This window comes from Nematolebias whitei, chromosome 19 (genome assembly GCF_014905685.2).
Source record: "Nematolebias whitei isolate Nwh7 chromosome 19, NemWhi1, whole genome shotgun sequence".
Taxonomy (NCBI): Eukaryota; Metazoa; Chordata; class Actinopteri; order Cyprinodontiformes; family Rivulidae; genus Nematolebias; species Nematolebias whitei.
In genome coordinates, this window is record NC_056516.1 from 29,052,922 (window position 1) to 29,072,005 (window position 19,084).

The 19,084-nt window shown below is 39.7% G+C and overlaps 1 protein-coding gene across 1 annotated transcript in view; it reads left to right on the plus strand.

Moving 5' to 3' along the window:
• LOC119425712 (myocyte-specific enhancer factor 2D homolog) overlaps window positions 1-14,588 on the plus strand; it is a 29,620-nt gene extending 15,032 nt beyond the window's left edge. Inside the window, exons 4-13 of the mRNA XM_037693254.1 lie at window positions 894-1,031; window positions 1,634-1,850; window positions 3,049-3,105; window positions 4,416-4,594; window positions 7,042-7,071; window positions 9,602-9,731; window positions 10,217-10,397; window positions 11,506-11,574; window positions 13,575-13,625; window positions 14,034-14,588. Of these exons, the coding sequence (XP_037549182.1) occupies window positions 894-1,031; window positions 1,634-1,850; window positions 3,049-3,105; window positions 4,416-4,594; window positions 7,042-7,071; window positions 9,602-9,731; window positions 10,217-10,397; window positions 11,506-11,574; window positions 13,575-13,625; window positions 14,034-14,442 (1,461 nt within the window). The 3' untranslated portion in view covers window positions 14,443-14,588. The remainder of the gene's footprint in view (window positions 1-893; window positions 1,032-1,633; window positions 1,851-3,048; window positions 3,106-4,415; window positions 4,595-7,041; window positions 7,072-9,601; window positions 9,732-10,216; window positions 10,398-11,505; window positions 11,575-13,574; window positions 13,626-14,033) is intronic.
• The last annotated feature ends 4,496 nt before the right edge of the window (window positions 14,589-19,084 follow it).

The following is a 19,084-nucleotide window of genomic DNA, read 5'->3' on the forward strand; positions in this document are numbered from 1 at the left end:
TTTAATTGACCACATTTTATGCAGTTTTTATAATACTACCCAAACTTGCTCATTTGTGACAGTCAGAGCGAATTGCTCTTTTTCTGAAGTTTAAAATTCAGAAATATGTAAAGCTTTTGACATAAATAAGTCTTGTGCTACATCAAAGATTGTTTTTCTAATAAACTTTTTTTTTTTTTGGTCTTAATTTTGTTGGAGCAACGTGTTTTAAAAAATGTCCTCAGATGGCCATTGTTGCATTTCAGGGAACAAGAAGCAAAAAATAAAATTAAAAGTATCTCCTTCTTATGTGAAAGACCCAAAACCCTGAAGATTAAAGTCTGTGTTGATCATAGAAGATTATAAACACTTTCATACCATCTGTTATCACCTAACTGACTTTTAGATTTTGTTTAACCAGCTAACACAAACACATCCGGCTGTATTTAACTTACAATTTTCTTTTTTTAATAAAAGCTGAAACTGTACGCCCCAGTTTCACCAAACTTGTTACTTTTAGGGCAGAGTGTACCTAAAAATAAACTTGAAAATCCTGAACGTGTTCACGGAAATAATTTTTTCCTGTTTTGTGTATCTGATAAAATAGATTTCTGAGCGTTTTGTTTCATTTAGTTTGTTTCTGTGGGATTAAAAATGAAATTTTCCTACAACTAGACTTCAGAGAAGTTGGTTCAAATACTTTGTTTCTCCAACAAAAGCAGTTCTTTAATTACTTAATGTGTTGTGCTTTTAAAGTTGTAGCTAACTTTAAATGAAAAATGTTCATTGTAAACATGAAGCAGCTCTTAATTAAGCCTCAGTGGGGTCTAAGAATGCATGAAGTACAACATTACTAAAACTATACTGATGTAAATAACACTTTTTTTTGTCTTGTGTGTGATTTACTTCGTTAGACTTTAAGAAAGAAAGGTTTCAACGGATGCGACAGTCCAGAGCCGGACGGCGAAGACTCGATCGATCAAATTCCTCTTAATGATGACAAGTTTCGTAAGACCACAGAGGACCTGGATGTTCTCTTCAAACGCTACGGAGTAAGAGCTTTAAACTGAAGATGTTTCTTATCGCACACAGAGTTCTCCCTTTAATGACATCCTAGTCAAAAATGAGTCCGGTATTGTTGTTTTACCCTAAACCGCTCACAAGGAACTGCTAAAAAAATACAAACATATTTACTTTTTGTACTTTGAGTTAAAAAAGAAACCTTATCAACAGTATACTGTTGCTGACACATTAGACTACATATTTTGTTACAACTTTTATTTACTGGTTTGATTTTTAATGTGATTTTTTCTTCACTTTTACAACAACTTGCTAAAAATATTCACTCATTTTTAGATATTTACAATACGCGGCTTGTTCAACTACATTAACCACAGAAAATAAATGTGTAGTTGATGCCTATATCTTTGTCAATACTAGAAATGGCTTTTTATTATGTTTTATTACGCTCGCATAGCTCATTTTATGTATCACTACATGCCCATCTTTTTTATTACATTGTACTTAACTCGGAAAATGTTAGCAGCTATTTAAAGTTTAAAGATCCATGGAAAAGGTGTTTTTTGGTTTGAACTGTTTCAGAGTTAGCTAACTACAAATAGGTTTATTTTATTTTTTTCTTGTGATCTTGTAGCAGGCGGCTGCTCCACATCAGACATTCTCCATGCCGGTCACGGTCCAGGCGACCAATCAGGGCACGCTGCAATTTACTAATCCTGGCAATGCACTGGTAACTACCTCCTATGTCACATCGTCACCGCTCACAGATACCCACCTCCTATCGCCACAGCAACCGGCTCTTCAGAGAAATACAGTGTCTCCTGGGTTGCCACAGCGACCAGCCAGTGCAGGTGAGCAACTCAGCAGAAAGTGCAAAAACTTTCCTAATTTAATTCAAATGTTTGCTTTTACATTTATCTGTTTGAAGTCAGATTTGTTTCTATCATTGTAGTTCATATGAACTGCTGTTAGGTGCTGCGGTCACAAAACCACAACAAACACCTTAATACTTAAGTTAGCATCTATGCTAACTGTTGGTCTGCAGGCTGTGATTACTGGGTTTTTATGTTTCACTCATCATAGTGTTTGTTTTTCTTCATTTTTAACCCATCATCATACAGCGTGAAGCTCTCCTGAGAGAGCTGAAACTCTATTTCAGCTCCTTGTTGTCATTTTGTTCTTGTCAGCCTGTTTTGATCCCCTGTTTGTTTCTGTGTGGGTGTGTTGCGGTGAAACGGACAAACGCGGGCAGCGGAAGAGACGAGAGATACGTGAAGTGAAACTAACTTCGCTCACGCTGACAACAGATGGTTATTAACTAAGTTAAAGCTTCCAAATGTGTTTCGACACATAAACACTTTGATTGTTCTGTCTGTTTCAACTTCTCCAAGCTGTATGTGAATTATTTGTCTCTTTCTTCCTGTTGATTCACTATAACAGAAATGTATTTTTTTAGGACCTCCCGATTTACAAATTAAGCACTGGATTTCCTTCCTCTATGTAACAACTCATACTTTGACAGTGCCGCAGACTGGTCTCAGTCCATGTAACAGAACAACTTCTGTGTTGGGCTTATAGGTGCAAAATGAGAATGCGTGCTGTGGGGGAATAGTGCTATTGTGAATAATAATTGATACCTGCATTGTTAACACTAAACTATAAATTTGTCCGTGTTCTGCTTTCGAGGAACCTTTTTTGCAACTTGAAGGACTCCGATAAAAAAAAAAAAAGAATATTCTGATATGTATGGTACTTTTGTTCACACAAACACATGATTAGAAACCTGGGTACCTGAATTACCCATGTACAAATGATACAACTATTTAGTTTATTTATCTACAGTATATACACAGAATATGATGCAAACTTGGATTTGCTGAAATCTGGGGATACTAATGGCCATCTAAATTCAGTTGATGAAGCAAAAATATTGAGTTGATGATTTTAGTTGAAATAAAAAACTAAACCTGTAGTTTTAATTAACAGAATTTAGTTTATGACTGATGACTGGCCAAAATTTCACAACTTGTCTTTTCATTTTTACGATAGGCGCTCTTCTTGGAGGGGACCTGGATAATTCAAACGGAGGATGTCCGAGTCCAGTCCGTGAGTAGTGTCAAACATTTTTTTAATAACTCAAGCTTTATTTGTTTAGTCATATTCACTGTTTTAAACCAAATAGTTGTGTGATCTGACCTATACTGAAGTATTTATTTTTCCTTCTGCACTGTTCGTCATCGTACCTTGCATCAGTCTAGGGATGCTAATTGTAACAAAGCGACAAATGAGAGTTCGACATTAAAGCACACCTTTATTCTTTAAGTTGCTTGAATGCATTCACATATTTATTTTATCTTCCATTATTAGTAAAAAGTAATCATTTTCTAAAACACTCAGGTTGCAAATGCTTTTTATATTACAGAACATTTAGGTATCAGAAAGACCCTGTTCAGACCTGACACTAACATCCATCCTGATAGCACTTGGATGATGCAAAATATTGGCCTGAACGCTCTCAGTACACCATTTATTTACCAGGACCACTTTTAAATGAGGTCTGGAGATGTTTTCTCCACATTAGTTTGATAGTAGTTTACACAAACCATCCCAAGAAATGCTGTAGGACACCTGGTGTGACCCCACGCAAGCAGTCGAACTATTACCTGAATGTCTCCCTCAAAATAAATCTCTCATTTTATCAGGACTTTATCAGTCAGTGCATTACCAGGATGTTGTGATCTCTAGTTTAAAGCGTGTTCTGGTTGTTTTTAAATCTGATTGAACCTACCGTGGTCTCTGTGTAGTAAAATTTGCTCTGCAGTTTATGTCACAAACGTTGACGGACACAGTCACAGCACAGTTATTGCTTTCACATTTCATATGCCTCATTTATCGTTTTATCATTTCAAGCGCCTTTACTTTCCTCATATTGCATCAGTTAGATAATTAACTTTATAAAGAGTCGTTTTGGCGAAGGGGCAACTCGAGTTTGTTTGTGTTTGCTGCTCACTGACAGCACACTAAGTGTTGTCGTGACACACTTAATCACGTGTTAGAGCGGGTACCTGAGATCTGATTGCTCCAGACACATTTGAATGCCAGGTGTGAACCGCTGGACCTGAAGCGGTTCATTTGTGACTGAGCCAGTATGCATGCTAGTAAAAGGTCTGAAGAGGACTTGGTTTATTTGAGGAAATAAAACTGCACCGTGTCAAGTCTTAGTGTTTTTTCCTGACTACATAGAAAAGCGTTTTTTTTTGTTTCTGATATTGACAGAACATTAAGTTATTCCTTCTCAGAGTAGAATAGCCATTTGAAAGATTTTGTAACACAACTTGTCTGTGTGAATTCACCTGTTTGATTTTTGCCATCGATCTCCGTTCATTCGTACCTTCGTACCTCCGTCTCCCCTGCAGCTAATGGATACACCAGTGCCAGGGCCTCCCCAGGTCTGCTCACAGTCTCCAACAGCAACAGTCTGGGGAAAGTAGTTCCGGCCAAGTCTCCACCCCCACCTCCCAGCCCGCAGATCAACAGCCGTAAGCCAGATCTCCGAGTCATCACCTCACAGGGAGGAAAGAGCCTCATGCAGATGGTGAGACCAGCAAAACCCAACTTACACTGTCTGGGTGCATTTACTTAACATTTTGACCATTAAAAGTATGACACGATGCAAATAACTTCCCGCAATTATTAAAAGAAGGTTTAGTTGTCTTAGGAAAAAGAAAATGAGCACAACAAAGCAGTGACACAGATAAAACACAAAGTCCCTCTCAGGAGAATGTAAAGATGGACATAAACATACATAATTAATTAAATGTGTTTGTTTCTCAGTTGTAACGATGCTTCTTGGCAATAAATCATACACAGATAGAAAGCCTTTTTATTTACTCTTAAATGGTGCCGCCACATTCGCTAAGAAAATGTATTTGTGGCTTGAGCGGCAGAGTTGAGTGCGAGCGTTGAACCCATGAAAAACTTGCCATTTTTTCTGTTCTTGCCAACCAACTATTCTGTGCTTCTGCTGTTGCCTCTTGTTTCGTTTTGTTTATTGAACTAGAGCTTTTATTTTTAACCCGAGCCTGAAGCTGAATTTGGGCTGGGCCGAGATGGGCCATAATAATGTGCTGGATGGGCGGACCGGGTCGGTGTCGGGATTTTGATTGCGTCAGCGGACGCACGCAACTGACGATCCAATTATATGGCAACATGGTTTGCCATACAATCACCAGCTGCACGTGGCCATTTGACTGAGCACTGACCAGTCTTGAAAGAGGTAAAAAAAAAAAAAAAGTTCAGTTAAGTTTCAGATGGGACTACTGCCATGAGATCCCAAAGCAGACATGTCAGAGCAGGGTCCGTGTCTGAATAATGCAGAATGCAGGCAGAAGCAGGGATTTAATGCGCTTTGACGGCCATTAAAGGACAAACATCCCCGATCTTCTGCCCCTTTTATTCAGCCACACGTGTCCGCCAACCATTAATTATAGGCTATAAGCAGGCAAAGCTTAATTAAACATGTGCGTGTGTGTGTGTGTGGGGCGGGGGGGTGTTCAGGTTCGGACCTGTAATTACTGTTAATTCATCGGGTGGGGTGGAGTTCGGAAATGATGGCTACGGGCTGGGGTCGGATTTTTGGGCCCAAATCCAACTCTATATTGAACTACATGATTTAAATTTGAAGAAACGAGGCATATTTTCAATTTAACAATTTATTAATTTAGCAAACGGGCCCCAATAGCATGTGGAAGAACCATACACAGCCACAACAGCCTGGTATCTCCTCCTGCTGCTCACCATCTGGGTCACACACTGCTGTGGAATTGATCTTTTTATGAGTACTGGTGTGTGCATACATAAACCCATGCACCACATGCCCCATTACATTCATTGCTACTTCCTTGGCGTTCAGCTTTAGGCTTTTGGTCCTTTACGCTTGTTTTTTGTTAAACTTTATATACAAACATATTTGTAAATTAGTTTTATTGGTATTTTATGTTGCGATAGCGAAATGTCCTCATTGTGCAATGTTGCCAGATGTTGAAATGATGGCAGAGCACAGCTGGAACATGGGTAAATATGAACACCGTTTAGTCAAAGAGTGTTTCAAAGAGTGTTTCAAAGAACCGGAAGTAAGCATGAATATATCTAGACCACAATGCATCACAAAGTACTGACTGTATGTGCATTAGTACCTGTAAAAAGGTCAATGTTATTTTTATTTTTCAACAATGTTGCTTGTCAGCCAGTATGGTTTTACTGGTCACTCTGGAATGAACAGCCCACCTGAGTTCATTCCACAGGTGTAAAATAATGTTGAGGTCAGGACTGCAGGCAGTCCATTCCATCTTCTCCACTTCCAAATTCTGGAGGTCGTTTGATGAACACCACTCTGTGGGTGTGAGCGTTGCTGTCTTGGAGGATAAAAATCAGTCCCAGACTGTGGAGATATGAGATTGCCACTGGTTGCTCACTGTCAGACGCCACACCTGACTGTCAACACCTGAGGTACCAGAAGCTCAAAATAAAAGTCAGTAGCAGAATAAGATGTTTGGCATCAGCAGAGATGGTTTGTCACGATTTTCATTGGCGTCACCACATTTTGATCTTTGCTGCTCAACTCAGATTTTTTTTTATAACAAATGTAGCTCCATTTAACAATATAAGAGTTATTGCCAATAAATAGTGTTAGGACAAAGAAACGATCAACAAAACAAACAATTTGTTGGATGGCTGACATTATTTTTTCAAGTTTCAGGGATTTTGAGCTATTTTTTTTCTTTGCACTTGACCATCATTTCAATATTTGATCTGGTAAAGTTGTAGTGAATCATCCAACTCGTACTGGGGTAAATAAATGGTGTTACAGTTCTGATTACAACTGTTTCCTAGAATCAAAAAGATTAATGTATGATCCAAATCTGAGGAGAAGCTCTTAACCATCTGTAGTTAAAGTGATGCAGATATGGAAGTTGGGGCTTTTCACATACATTTCCACAGCTATTTCAGAGTTATAACCCTCTCTGTTACCACCTTTTGCAGACAGAGGAGGAGCTGGAATTGGTAAACGAGGTGATTTTCTCCCACTTTAGTCACTCGCATGAGTTGCTGCCGGTCCACACATTCTTAGCATGGATTCAGAACTCTGCAGGGTTTTTTGTTGCTCACCTCACTGACATTTCCTGGGATGGTCTTGAGTTTGTGCCCCCCACCTGAGTGCATGTGGTTCAGGACTCATGAGTGTGTCGTTCCAGCATTTCTTCAGCCTTCACGTCACAATCATGGAGGTTTTAGGGATAATGAGTGTACATTAATATGTACATGGTGCGTTTTCAGAACCGTCTGTGAGCAAAACCCCCCACCCCCTTCAGGTTTGAACCAGGCCCACTTCATCGTTCTGTATGATGGTATCTGAAGCATGGGTGTTTCTCACACTGCATTGTGGTGCAAAAACACCACAGAGCATGTTTCTTGTTTGCTCACACACTCGCATACACTCATCTCCACCATTCACCTAAAAGGTTGAGTTTTTAAAAAAATCCCTGGAATTACATTAAAGGCATTAAACTCGCTTATTTATTTCTCACTTAATTTGTTTGTATTAACTTTGTAATGCATTTTGATGTACAGTAAAATGACACGATGAGTGAAATGATGGGTTTAAAGGTTAGATTATTGTATTAGCAGGGTTCTTTTGGTTGTGGACTTGAGATAAAACCAACAAGAATATTATGATGTCAGGAGAATGAAACTGATTAGGTTCATCTTCAAAACTTGTGCTTTAAACAAATATTTTAAGGTTTGGCATTTTTGTGCCTTTTTTTTTTTAAAAGCTAACATCATTTTGTGGAATTTTAATAAACTCATTCGGATAAAACAAATATCAGGATTGTCATACTAAACATTTTTATATCACACTTTTTCAAACACAAGTGAAACTCAAAAGGCCTAACAATGTAATACAAAAAAAAAAGACATAAAAACTAAATTTCAAAGAAAACCTGACTTTTTAAAACACATTGTAGGGTTTTGCCTTCAATCCATTTTTTTAAGTCTTCACTGGATGAGAACTGGTTAAAATCTTTTGCCAATATGTACTCGTTTTATTCCAAGATAATCATATAATAATGATAATAAGTAATGAGATTATGGCTTTTGTTAATGGTAAAAAACAATATATGCATACAAATATTTCATCTGGGGAACAAAATAAAACCAAAATATTTGCCATGGAGCACACAAAAGTGCCGTTTGTTCCCAACAATAAATAATTCTATGATAGAATTCCTAATTAAAATCTAAGATGAATGTTTTCTTTATTTTGAAAGAAGGGTAATGGCTTCAGCTCTCTGCTGCTGGTGGTTGTTTCCCTCTTTTGCACGATTTTTCTCGACGTTGACAGGCAGGATTCTCATTTTCTGGAGGAAGGTGATTAATTTTCATCACTCTCACCTCGCCGCCCCTCCTCTCTTCAGAGGCAGATAATTGAATCTCGCCCCTCTCTGCTCCGTCGCTTCTCCCTTTGTACAATTAGCATTATTCACAATTCTTGATGGATGTTTCTTTTCACACATGAAAGTAATTCCAGCAATGAATTATTATATCTTTGGCCTTTTATGTTAAAAATTTTATATATATTTTTTTCTCCTAAAAAGAATCCCAATTTTCTTTTTACCTTTACTGCAGTTCAACTTATGATAGGTTTCACACATGTGGCATCAAGTCTGTCACATCTGTGTTAGAGAAAGTATTTCATCTTGTAAATTGTTCAGTTTGTATGCAAACGTTCAGCATCTTGCCTTGTTTTAGAATAAAAAAATGTTTAAAGAAGGTTTTATTGGTCCTCCAATGATAGTTCATGTGACAAAGTCATCGTTAAATTAGACAAAATGAGATTTACTCCTGAATAAAGGAACTGCAGGAATGGTTTTATTTAAAAAGCTTAAACTGTAGAGAGTTTAAGTTGAGAGTTTTTACTGATGGGGAGAGTTTATTCTTGTGTAACATTTGTTAAAAAGGTATTTGGAACTATTTTGTGGTTAAATATAAGTCCCCATCAAACTTGGATGAATTTTTAATTTTATACGCTCCACCAGGTTTTGTGAATTAAAGGTTGGTACTCTTGTTTTGACAAAGAAAATTTATTAGACATATAGATTAATCACCTAGATGCCCAGTCAGCTAAAATATTAGTGGTGTTTTGTTTAAATAAAATTATTACAATTCTGTCATAAGATGTAAAAGGTTTTATTTTTATCAGTTTGCTCTCATCATGAAATAAGAAGTCTTAGTTTTTCCTTTTTAGTTGCACAGATTTGGCAGCATTTAGGACTTCTTAGAGCTTAATTTGAATCAAACGTATCTCTTTGTACACTGTTGAATAAAGTGCCTTTGATGTAATTCTCCTACATGCCTCACGCAGAGCACAAAAGACACTTTTGATGCATGCCATCAAGAACATCCGGAGATTTACTTGATGTGTGACATCATTACGAATCCAGCCACGTTCGCCTCCTCATTCCCAGCATGTCCAGAAGAAAAGTACTGACCCGAGTCTTATGTAAGCTGGTTTGTGTTAAGATGTTGTGTTCCTCTCTGGCAGAACGCCCAGCGGCTGGCAGCTGGAGCTCAGGTGGCACAGACGCTCACCACGCCGGTGGTTTCTGTAGCCACACCAAGTCTCCTGGCACAGGGGCTGCCGTTCTCCGCCATACCCACAGCGTACAACACAGGTGAGGCAAGAACTCAGGGGAATAATCAATAACAAAATAAAAACCTTTAATAAGATCACAGGCCTTGAAGGATCACCACTTTTTATAAAAGACATTTAAACAAAGATCATCTTGTGTCGAGAAATGATGACATTTTTCTGGTTTTGAATCTCAAGCAGTATTGGGAGCTCTTGCTCGATCCGTTGGCTCTTAGAGTACATGTTGGAAATGACTCTCAACTACTACCACGTCTAATTTTAGCTCAATATCTGCAAACCTGGCTGCGTTATAGTAACTTCTGTGTAGCCTTAAGAAGGTCAACTAGCTGAATTGGGTTGACTCCAAATGTTAAATCAAGTGGTTGCTCTCTGAAAGGTCATTAAAGCTCATCCAGTGGTTCATCAGATATTTTGCAGATAAATGAACACGCGCAGAGAGAGATCTTACCGGAACCGAAATGTTGCAGGTTTTAAGTTGTGACATTTGTATGATTCGTCCTCCCTCAGATTACCAGCTGACCAGCGCTGACATCACCGCTCTGCATGCTCTGGCGTCACCTGGCGGTTTGTTGCCCACCAGTGTGTCCACATGGCATCAACAGTCCGTTTCCCAGCAACCGCAGCCACAGCAGCAGCAGCAAACGCAACAGCAGCAACATCTCAATCTTGCATCACTCAGCAACTTGGTGTAAGTCATTCCTTCGTTTTCCCTTCGGCTGCGAGCTGCTCATGCATACAGCATGAAAGGATGAAAGACTTCAAATAACATCCTTAAAGCTGACACACTGACCCTTCCCAGTTGCTTGCATGATTTACATACCATGACCTCAAATGCAAGCATTTTACATCCTCTTTAGCGAACCGGTCGCTCAACAGCATCACCATCTCAGCCTTTTCATTGCATCTATCTGAAGAGTTTGCTTCCGTTGGTTCGGTTCGCAGAAACACTTTTGGAAGGAAAGGTTTTGCTCTTTGTCTTTGAAATATAACATAATGTTTGCATAAATGTAAATGTTTTTATCCTGTCAACTGAACAAAATTATTAGACTGTAACTAGTTGTTTCCTGTGGTGGAAGTCCTGTGGCGATAAACACTAAAACCACAAAAACAGTCATTTCAGATAAAACCTTTTTTGTTTCTTTATTGCGCTTAAGAAAGGGCTACAAAATGATCACATTCTGTAATGGTAGAGCTGTTTGCTTCCCAGAAAACCAGTACCTCATGGTAGCAGTTTGTGCTCAACTATGAGGACAGCGATCAGATGGATTAAAAAAAGAAATGTCCGATTGAAATAAATAAATCTAATATCTAAAGTTAAATGAGGACCTGTGCTTATATTTTCACTGAAAGCTTCTAAATTTTTTTTTAAAAATGGCTTATTTTTCTTGTTTTAAAACATTTTTGTCACTTTGTTCAAGCGTGAAGCTCAAGTCGAAGTCTGTGTGACGTTATTTGTCCTTTGACGTTCACACCTGTGTCCCACTCTTCAAAGGGACACATTAGTTCAGCCCAAATGAACTTTCCCTTTAAATCAAAGTCCCTCTCAGCACTGTTTGATAACTTCCTCTAATTTAAATGCAATTTAAACTGCGTGTGGTCATTTTCTGCAGATGAGAACGTTCTTATTAAAGTGGAACAGATGCATTCACTTTCCCCCTCCTCCTGACCTGACCACGGTTTATTAATGAACACAGCAGTTTTAGATTTGTGGCTTTGTTTTTAATATCAGTGTGACTAAATCACTCCAAGGGGTTGAGCCAAGCTCCTTGAAGTTTATTCTCTCCTCTCGTCCACAGCATGTGGGGCGTGGACAAACAGAGCAGCGAGCTGTCTAGCCAAGTGTCCAGTCTGGCAGCCAATCTGAGGTGAACAGCCACTGATAGTGTGTGTGACATGTCATGACCTTGTCTGCGAGTGGAAGTGGGAGCTTTTTGTCTGCTTTGCACTTAAAGGAATGCAGGAGTGTTCAATCCTGGTCCTCGAGGGCCACTATCCTGCATGTTTTAAAGCTTTCGCTGCTCTAACGCAGCTAATTTCAAGTTGTGATTATCAGGCTTCTGCAGGACTTGGAGAGTCGCTGACTCAGGTGTGTTGGAGCAGGGAAACGAGTTAAACCTGCAGGATAGTGGCCCTCGAGGACCAGGATTGGACGCCCCTGCTCTAATGCAACAGCGTGTCTCCCATCAGAACAGGAGACCGTAACCAAGCTTTAAAAAATACTCAGACTCACAAGTCAAGTTTAGTCCAATAAACTGTATGGACCTAGATTATTCCTAATTTTTCCACAATTCATATCATTGTGGAAAAATCTTTATCTTTGATATCTTTGTTTTTATGAAATGCCTTTTTATTGTAGTGGTTTTGTTTCTTTATTTAAATTTGATTTACAAACTCAGCCCGTGATGCAACTTATTTAAGCAATAACACACTTGTAATAAAACTACACTACTACTTTAATCCTCCGTTTTATTACACTTCCCAGTATTTTACCATCCGAGCAACCTAAACTTTGAATAAAGATATATTTTCCTCGCAGTTAAACAATTGACAACCTTTCAGACATGAACTGATTTGTATCAATCTGATGGAGATTGAAAATGTCAGAGACGCCTGAATTTCTCCCCCGTGGTGCTTTTCTGTAACATTTCTGCGATCAAACTAGTGTCGATTTCCGTAACGCATCAACACGAATCTGAACTGCTGATGGCTTAATATATGATCAGCTGTTTAGAACAAGATGATTGTATTAATAAATGAATGAAGAGCAGCACTGTCCAAATAGTTCCTCTCCATGTTTTCATCTACAGTAATTAGCTGCAGTATCATTTTACTCATTAATACAACATGAGCTGCAGCTTCTGATCACTGATTGATTGTATAAATATTTTCAGATACTCACTTCCCCGCTGTGTTGTTTAGCACAGTTTACTGATACAGGAACGTGTTGGTATGAGAAGATGAAGACTTGTGTAGTTTTTCAGTTGAGCTGCAGCCGGTGGATTCTTTAATCCGGTGAAATTAAAATCACATTTTTCTAGAATCGATAAGAATCATGCTCATTCACACAGCGACTGGTAAATGAGCTTAAACATTTAAAAACAAATCTATCTGCTTCCATTCACCGTCGGTTCGTCTATAACGTGCCCTGACTCGCTTCTGTAATTCGTTGCAGCGATACAAGGCAATCTTTTGAAAAAAATGGACTCTTGACTCATCTGGTCTCACACAAAAGGCAAATATTGCATCTACCGTATAAACTGTAGGTCCGTCTGCGATGAGGCGAACACAGAAGCGTTAATATTAATGTTACGAACGACTCGACACAATCGAAACAAAATGCTACTCTCTCATGTCTGAAAGGGACTTTGCTCAGTAAATGACTCGTTATTGTTCAAGGTATTTAATTTTTTTGTTTGTTTTAGTCAGGTAATAAGTTTTAAATAATCAAACTGCACAAGTTCCTTAAATCTTTAGCCTTGTTTTGTGCAGCTGAAGTGAAAAATATACAAAAACGATGGCTGCTAATTCTGCATGTATTTCTGCTGACAGTACCGAGCTGAACATAAACATTAGTGTGTTTTATTTTGCTTTTACTTCTCTTCAGGGTTTTGTTCTTTGGGGCCTCACAGTTCTCTTTTGTAAATGCAAATCTTTGATTTTATTCATTTTTTCGTTGGTGTGCTTTAAGCAGAACTTGTTTTTTTGGATGCAAAGAACATTATTGCTGTTTGTAGGTGGGGGGGGGGGGGGGGGGGGGGGGGGTGTGTCTTGCCTGCAATAATGTTTTCACTTTTCTCCTCACATGCCTTCTAATTCACCTGTTCCCTTTGGTTCTGGGCTCCAACGTTTTGTTTTCTTCCCACAGTGTTGGCTCTCCGTCCAACCTGCTCTTGGGTAGAGATGAGTGGTTGGGCCGGTACTGTATCACACTTCCTGTTTCATGTGTGTCTGTGCGCTTCTTTGGCTGCCTCCCTCTGAGCATGCACGAACAGGAAAGCGTCGTACTTCCGGTTTCTGCTGTTTTTCTAACCTGAGACTTTCGTTTGTTTGTTTGTTTCTTCATGTCATAGCTGACACTGCAAACCGCCCTGTCACACAACAGTCATTTCATGCTTCTTCGGCTGATCTGTTGATCCTTTGGGAGCAGTTGGGGTGTTACTTCTGCTTTTAAAAGGCTCAAAAAAGTGTTTTTTGAAATCTCAAGTGTGGCTTTTCTCTGTCGGTGCTGTGCTCTGTAATGTTGGGTTTTGTCTTGGACTTGGAGCGAGCTTGTTAAATAACGTACGCTTCCCGCTCCTTACCGTCTCTGTGGTCCCGTTCTCAGGCCGGTGACCAACATACCTCAAGGCGCCATGCTGACCGTCAACACGAACTCCAGCGTGAGCATCAAGTCGGAGCCCGTCTCACCCGGCCGGGACCGCAGCACCCCCTGTCCTGCTCCTCTCCCTCCTTCTTCCACGCCGTCCTCCACAGCAGGTGGTTCCATCCTGACCGCTCAGCCGCAGTATCCCAGCTCCCTGTTGTGCTTGGAGCCGCTGACCGGCCGCTCTCCTGCGGACAGCGTGAGCAGCAACGCCAGCTCCTTCGAAGGCAGCGATCGGGATGACGGCGGCGTTGCAGGCGGCGGCGGCACAGCCGGCAGCACCAGGGCCGAGCTCCTCAGGGTGTCGAACGAACCAGATCAGGACGGGGGAAACATAAAACGCATGAGGTTGGACGCCTGGGCCACATAAACTGCAGTCGCAGTAAAGTTTAAACACTTTAACACCCCCTCATTGTTAGCCCCCACTGTCCCCACCCCACTGCCATGTGACACTATCATCAAATCTGTCCCGCTTTACTCTCCATGTCACCCAGACTTACAGGGCTCTCCCAACAAACACAAAGTCAAAATTAAAACCGATTAATTTGGGTTTGACGTTCTGAGCTGGGGGAGGAGCTTAGAGCTCCGCTGGATTTTGTCCCTCAAATAGAAGGACAGAAGCCTTCTTGCTTGAATGGACTCCTGTAGTGTGATTTTGTTTTCCTTTTGCATTTTGACAAAACCACAGAAACATTTTTCATAACGGTTTTTGCATCACTTTTTTAATTTTTATTTACACGGAGCTTCTCACCGGTCGTCTCTCTGACATCACTGCATGACTCGCCGCTTCCTGCTCTTTGACGCCATTTTATTATTTTTTGTTGTTGTGTGCTGTCCATTATTCCGAGCCTCACCACTGGAAATAAAGCGTTTGAGAACTGAGCATCTACTTGGCACTTAACAGACTCGGAACAGCGTCTTATTTTTGTTGTTTTGTAAGAACGGTGCTGCCGCGGTCACAAACTTCATGCAACGAGGCAGACTCAGGTGGAGCCCGGCACCCTGCCCGAGTGCCAATATCAGCTTCTCTTCATGGTGAAATAAAAATGCCAAATGCCTCTCGCTCGCAGTGCAGGGACACGATGGAAACGCTCAAAACTAGAATTTATTTAAAGACTTTGTTCACGGACTGTGTGCTCCTCCTCATCTCCAGAATGGAAGTAGTTGAAATCCACCCGGTCACCCAGTTTATCACCAGGAGTAGATGCCATCCAGTTAGTTACATAGGAGCACTTCTCCTCCTTTTGCTTTTTATTCACTAGTGTTTGGTTCTTTCAGTCCAAGTGTTCTTGATCTGTTGGTATTTTAAAAATCTGTTTTGAAGGTCCGTTAGTTGTCCACAAGTAGAGAAATCTGACTTTGTATGAAAATCACTCCTTATACAAAAGCTTTGATGTCCTCTCTAGCTCTATATCCTTAGCTCTTTGCCGTGTTTCGAAAAGTGAAAGGAAAAGACGTTTTCTATATTTCTACCGCTTCAAGTTGGCGACAAAGTTAAACTAGCTTTTCGGCTTCAAACGACGTGTATGTACATATGAATATATTTGCATAGACTTTGCTAGGTATCCCTAAAAAAAACAAAAAAAACAAGCAATGTGTTGATTCTCAGTGGATCTGTTTGCATATACGAGTGTGACTTTGATAATGTTTCGAGCTACGGTGCAGGGCTGAGCGCCACACTCGAATGCCGGTGGATCGGACTAGTTTCAGTAATCCTATTTTATTCTAGTGTTGATGGTGTGCGCACTTTGTTACACTCACAGAGGCCCGCTTGGTCGTGGTGTCATCATATTCTCTTTCCACACATTAAAAAGAAAACCCCACACTTAAAGGTAAATTGTACACGGTGATGTAAACTCATTATTATTACTGTTATTATTGATATTATTAGGCCACTGCCATTCACTTAGTGTAGTAATAGATTTAACACTTTAAACTGAGCGTATCACGTAAAATCGTTCCCACATTAAGCGAACACAAATTGTATTTCACGATAAGTCGGTAGATCGGTTCCAGTTTTGTTTCTGTCTGAAACATTTCAAGTCGATGTGTGAATCCAGGTTATTTATTAGGAACGTTTCTCTCATTTGCTTATTTTTCGTTTGAGACAATTATGACGATTATTTGTGGGGAGCTGTTTGATAAACAGACGCATTTTGATGCATTCAGTCGCAGCTCGCGACGATGCGAGTTTGTGGCGAGTGTCCGGAAACAACCTCGAGCTGGGGGACTTCTGGGCGACATTTTACCGCAGCGTTGATCAAGATCTAAGTTCAGATTAGTGCAGTCTTCTTTCAGTCAGCTGTGGCAAACGACACCTGCGCATACTGGAAGAAATATCTCAACGTTCTGATGGAGAGTTAAAGGTGGTTCTGGTATTTTACTTGTTTTTGAGGCGTCAACTTAAATCTTCAGACGTCAACTGGATAAATTTGCTGTAGGTCACTCGTTCTGATCCGTCTAGAGATGGTACCAGCACCTGTGAAGCTGTTAACTTTTACAAATAGTACGAGAGGAAGAATACCAGTTCAAAGGAAGGAAAACCCGATCACGAATTAAAAAAACTGAATACTGGTCGACTGGAGATTGTTGCTGAGGTTATGCAGCGTTGGTCACGTTATTCAACATTTTAGCAGCTTTGTTTCTCTTAACTAAAGACAGCAGAACAGTTTCCATCACCAGACCAACTTCCTTTTCATTTAGTTCAGACGTGTCCAGTCCTGGTCCTCGAAGGCCTCTGTCCTGCGTGTTTTACTTGTTTCCCTGCTCCATCTCACTGGATCCAGTGGTTCATGTTGTACAGAGGCCAGTTAATCACCCACTGATTCAAATCAGGTGTGTTGAAGCAGAACATCAACAAAAACGTTGATCGTTTGGTCCATGTTTGACATCGAAGGACCAACATTTACTGAAAATGGTTTTAATCCATTCATTTTCTTTCCCGCTTTCATCTCCCCAGGTTACATCCTGGACCGGTTTCTCAAATAGGATTGAGTTTAGGTGAAATGAGGCCGATCATGAACAGAGTCAAAAGATGTTTCTATCTGAAGGACAAAGTAGAGCAGCACTTTCACTCAGCGGTTCCCAAAGCTGGGGTTGAGAATTTGAAATCCCACTTGCGGTCCTTAGAAACAATTACCAACATCATGATTAGCTTTACATGTTACAAAGGAATAACGGTAATGATCAAAAACGCATGTTCCATTGTGCTCTTTGTTAAATGACTTATTTATTTCAGCGTTATAATGAAGGTCGTTAAGTCTCCGACTCTTTTTTTTTTTGTGGGTTGAAAACAGAAATGTTTGTGAACGTTGCTTTAATCTAAGACGCCCTTGTCACCCAGCTCAGTCTGTGACGTCAGCTTGATGGTTGTAACCACACAACACGACACCGACGCGCCTCCGTTTGGTCTGTGCGGCCAAAAGAACACGTAAGAAAATTTATTTTTACACCAGTAAGACCCAAACGTGTGGAAAGGTGGGCTAGGTTAACCCCTACAGAGGACTGCTTACAACATTAACCATGATGGTTTCAGGCAGTAGAGCTGAAGTAGCTTCAGAGGTGCTGGTCGTGAGCAAGGAACCGATGATGATGATGATAATCCGTGATGTTTCCCTTCATTTTCATCTTTTTTTGTGGGCGCTGAGGGTTGGGCTGAAATATGAGTCGATGTACACAAAGGTTCTCTGTCCAGTCTTACAGTGCAGTCACGAGACAATCTATATGAGCAACACGAGAAAACCTGCACCCCTGTTACGCGTTGTAGACGATGTTTTTAGGATCTCACTATTTTTGGATTAATTTGTGCTGGTGACAGTTTCTGATGTCTGTTATTATGATGATATTACTCTGGAGCTTTCATTTTATTGCTGTTTTTTTGTGGAGTATGGCCAACTTGTTTTGTTATTTTCTTCTTTATCTTCCGTATCATAAACATATAGTACTGGTTTCCTTTTTGTTGAGACAACTTGCTGAAAATTGCACGATCAGTTATTGTGGTATTAGCAAATGCAATGAAGGAAATACCAGTTAAATGCTGCAGTTTTAATTAAGTCATAGAATATATTTATAAAAAATTTTAAAAAATGGGGAAACAATGGAAATTGGTAAATCATGAAATAAAAAAAGTCAATGCATGGGACACAGGTAACAACTAAGCTTATGTTGCGTACAGTAATGGTAAGGACATGCATCACAAATGAGTCTGAAACAGCTCAGAATAATGTAGCATATGAAATACTAAAGATGAAATTTATAGCTAATATATTGTGTCGAGCTGGTCTGCTTTGGGTTTTATTGTAAAGAAAATATTTCTTTTTGTTGTTTTTCTTTTGTTTGTTTTGAGAATGATATACAATTTGTGTATATTTTCATATACAAAGTATGCACTGATATGTTATTAAAATTCTATACCGCTTTTACAAAACAAAGTGTTTGTTGTACCAAAGTATCCAAGTCCCTTGAAACCTTATCCTTTTTGCGTATGTTTTACCGTATTTTATATATTAAATAGACAAACTGAGTGAACCTGAGGCGGCTCTGTGGTTTGTTGTCTGCTCGCGGTAACAGTCGCTGAAAGCGGCTGCCGCTGCCTTCGTCTTCAGCTCGTCGTCACGGCGACGACGTGTGATGACGCTTCGTTTTGTAGCTTTGGCGACAACTGCTAAATTTAGCTGATCACTCGTTATGACCCTTTTTTGTCTCTGGAAAAAAAAGAATATCTTGTTACCATAAATAGATATTGTGCAACCTAAAAGTAGTTTACTGGGAATTTACCAAAGAGGCACATATTTGTGAAGTGGAAGGAAAATGTGGTTTTAAATGTTCTTTTTATTTTAAAGGTGTGGAGTTAATTTGTAATAATCAGCCTAGAGTCTTTACTGTGTAGAATCACGTTTTACTTCCAATTTCAGCTTTTATTATTTATTTACCTTTATTTAACAAGGCAAAGCCAATTTTGATCAGACTTTTATTATTTTTGCAAAGGAGGCAGCCTAACATGCATGTACTGG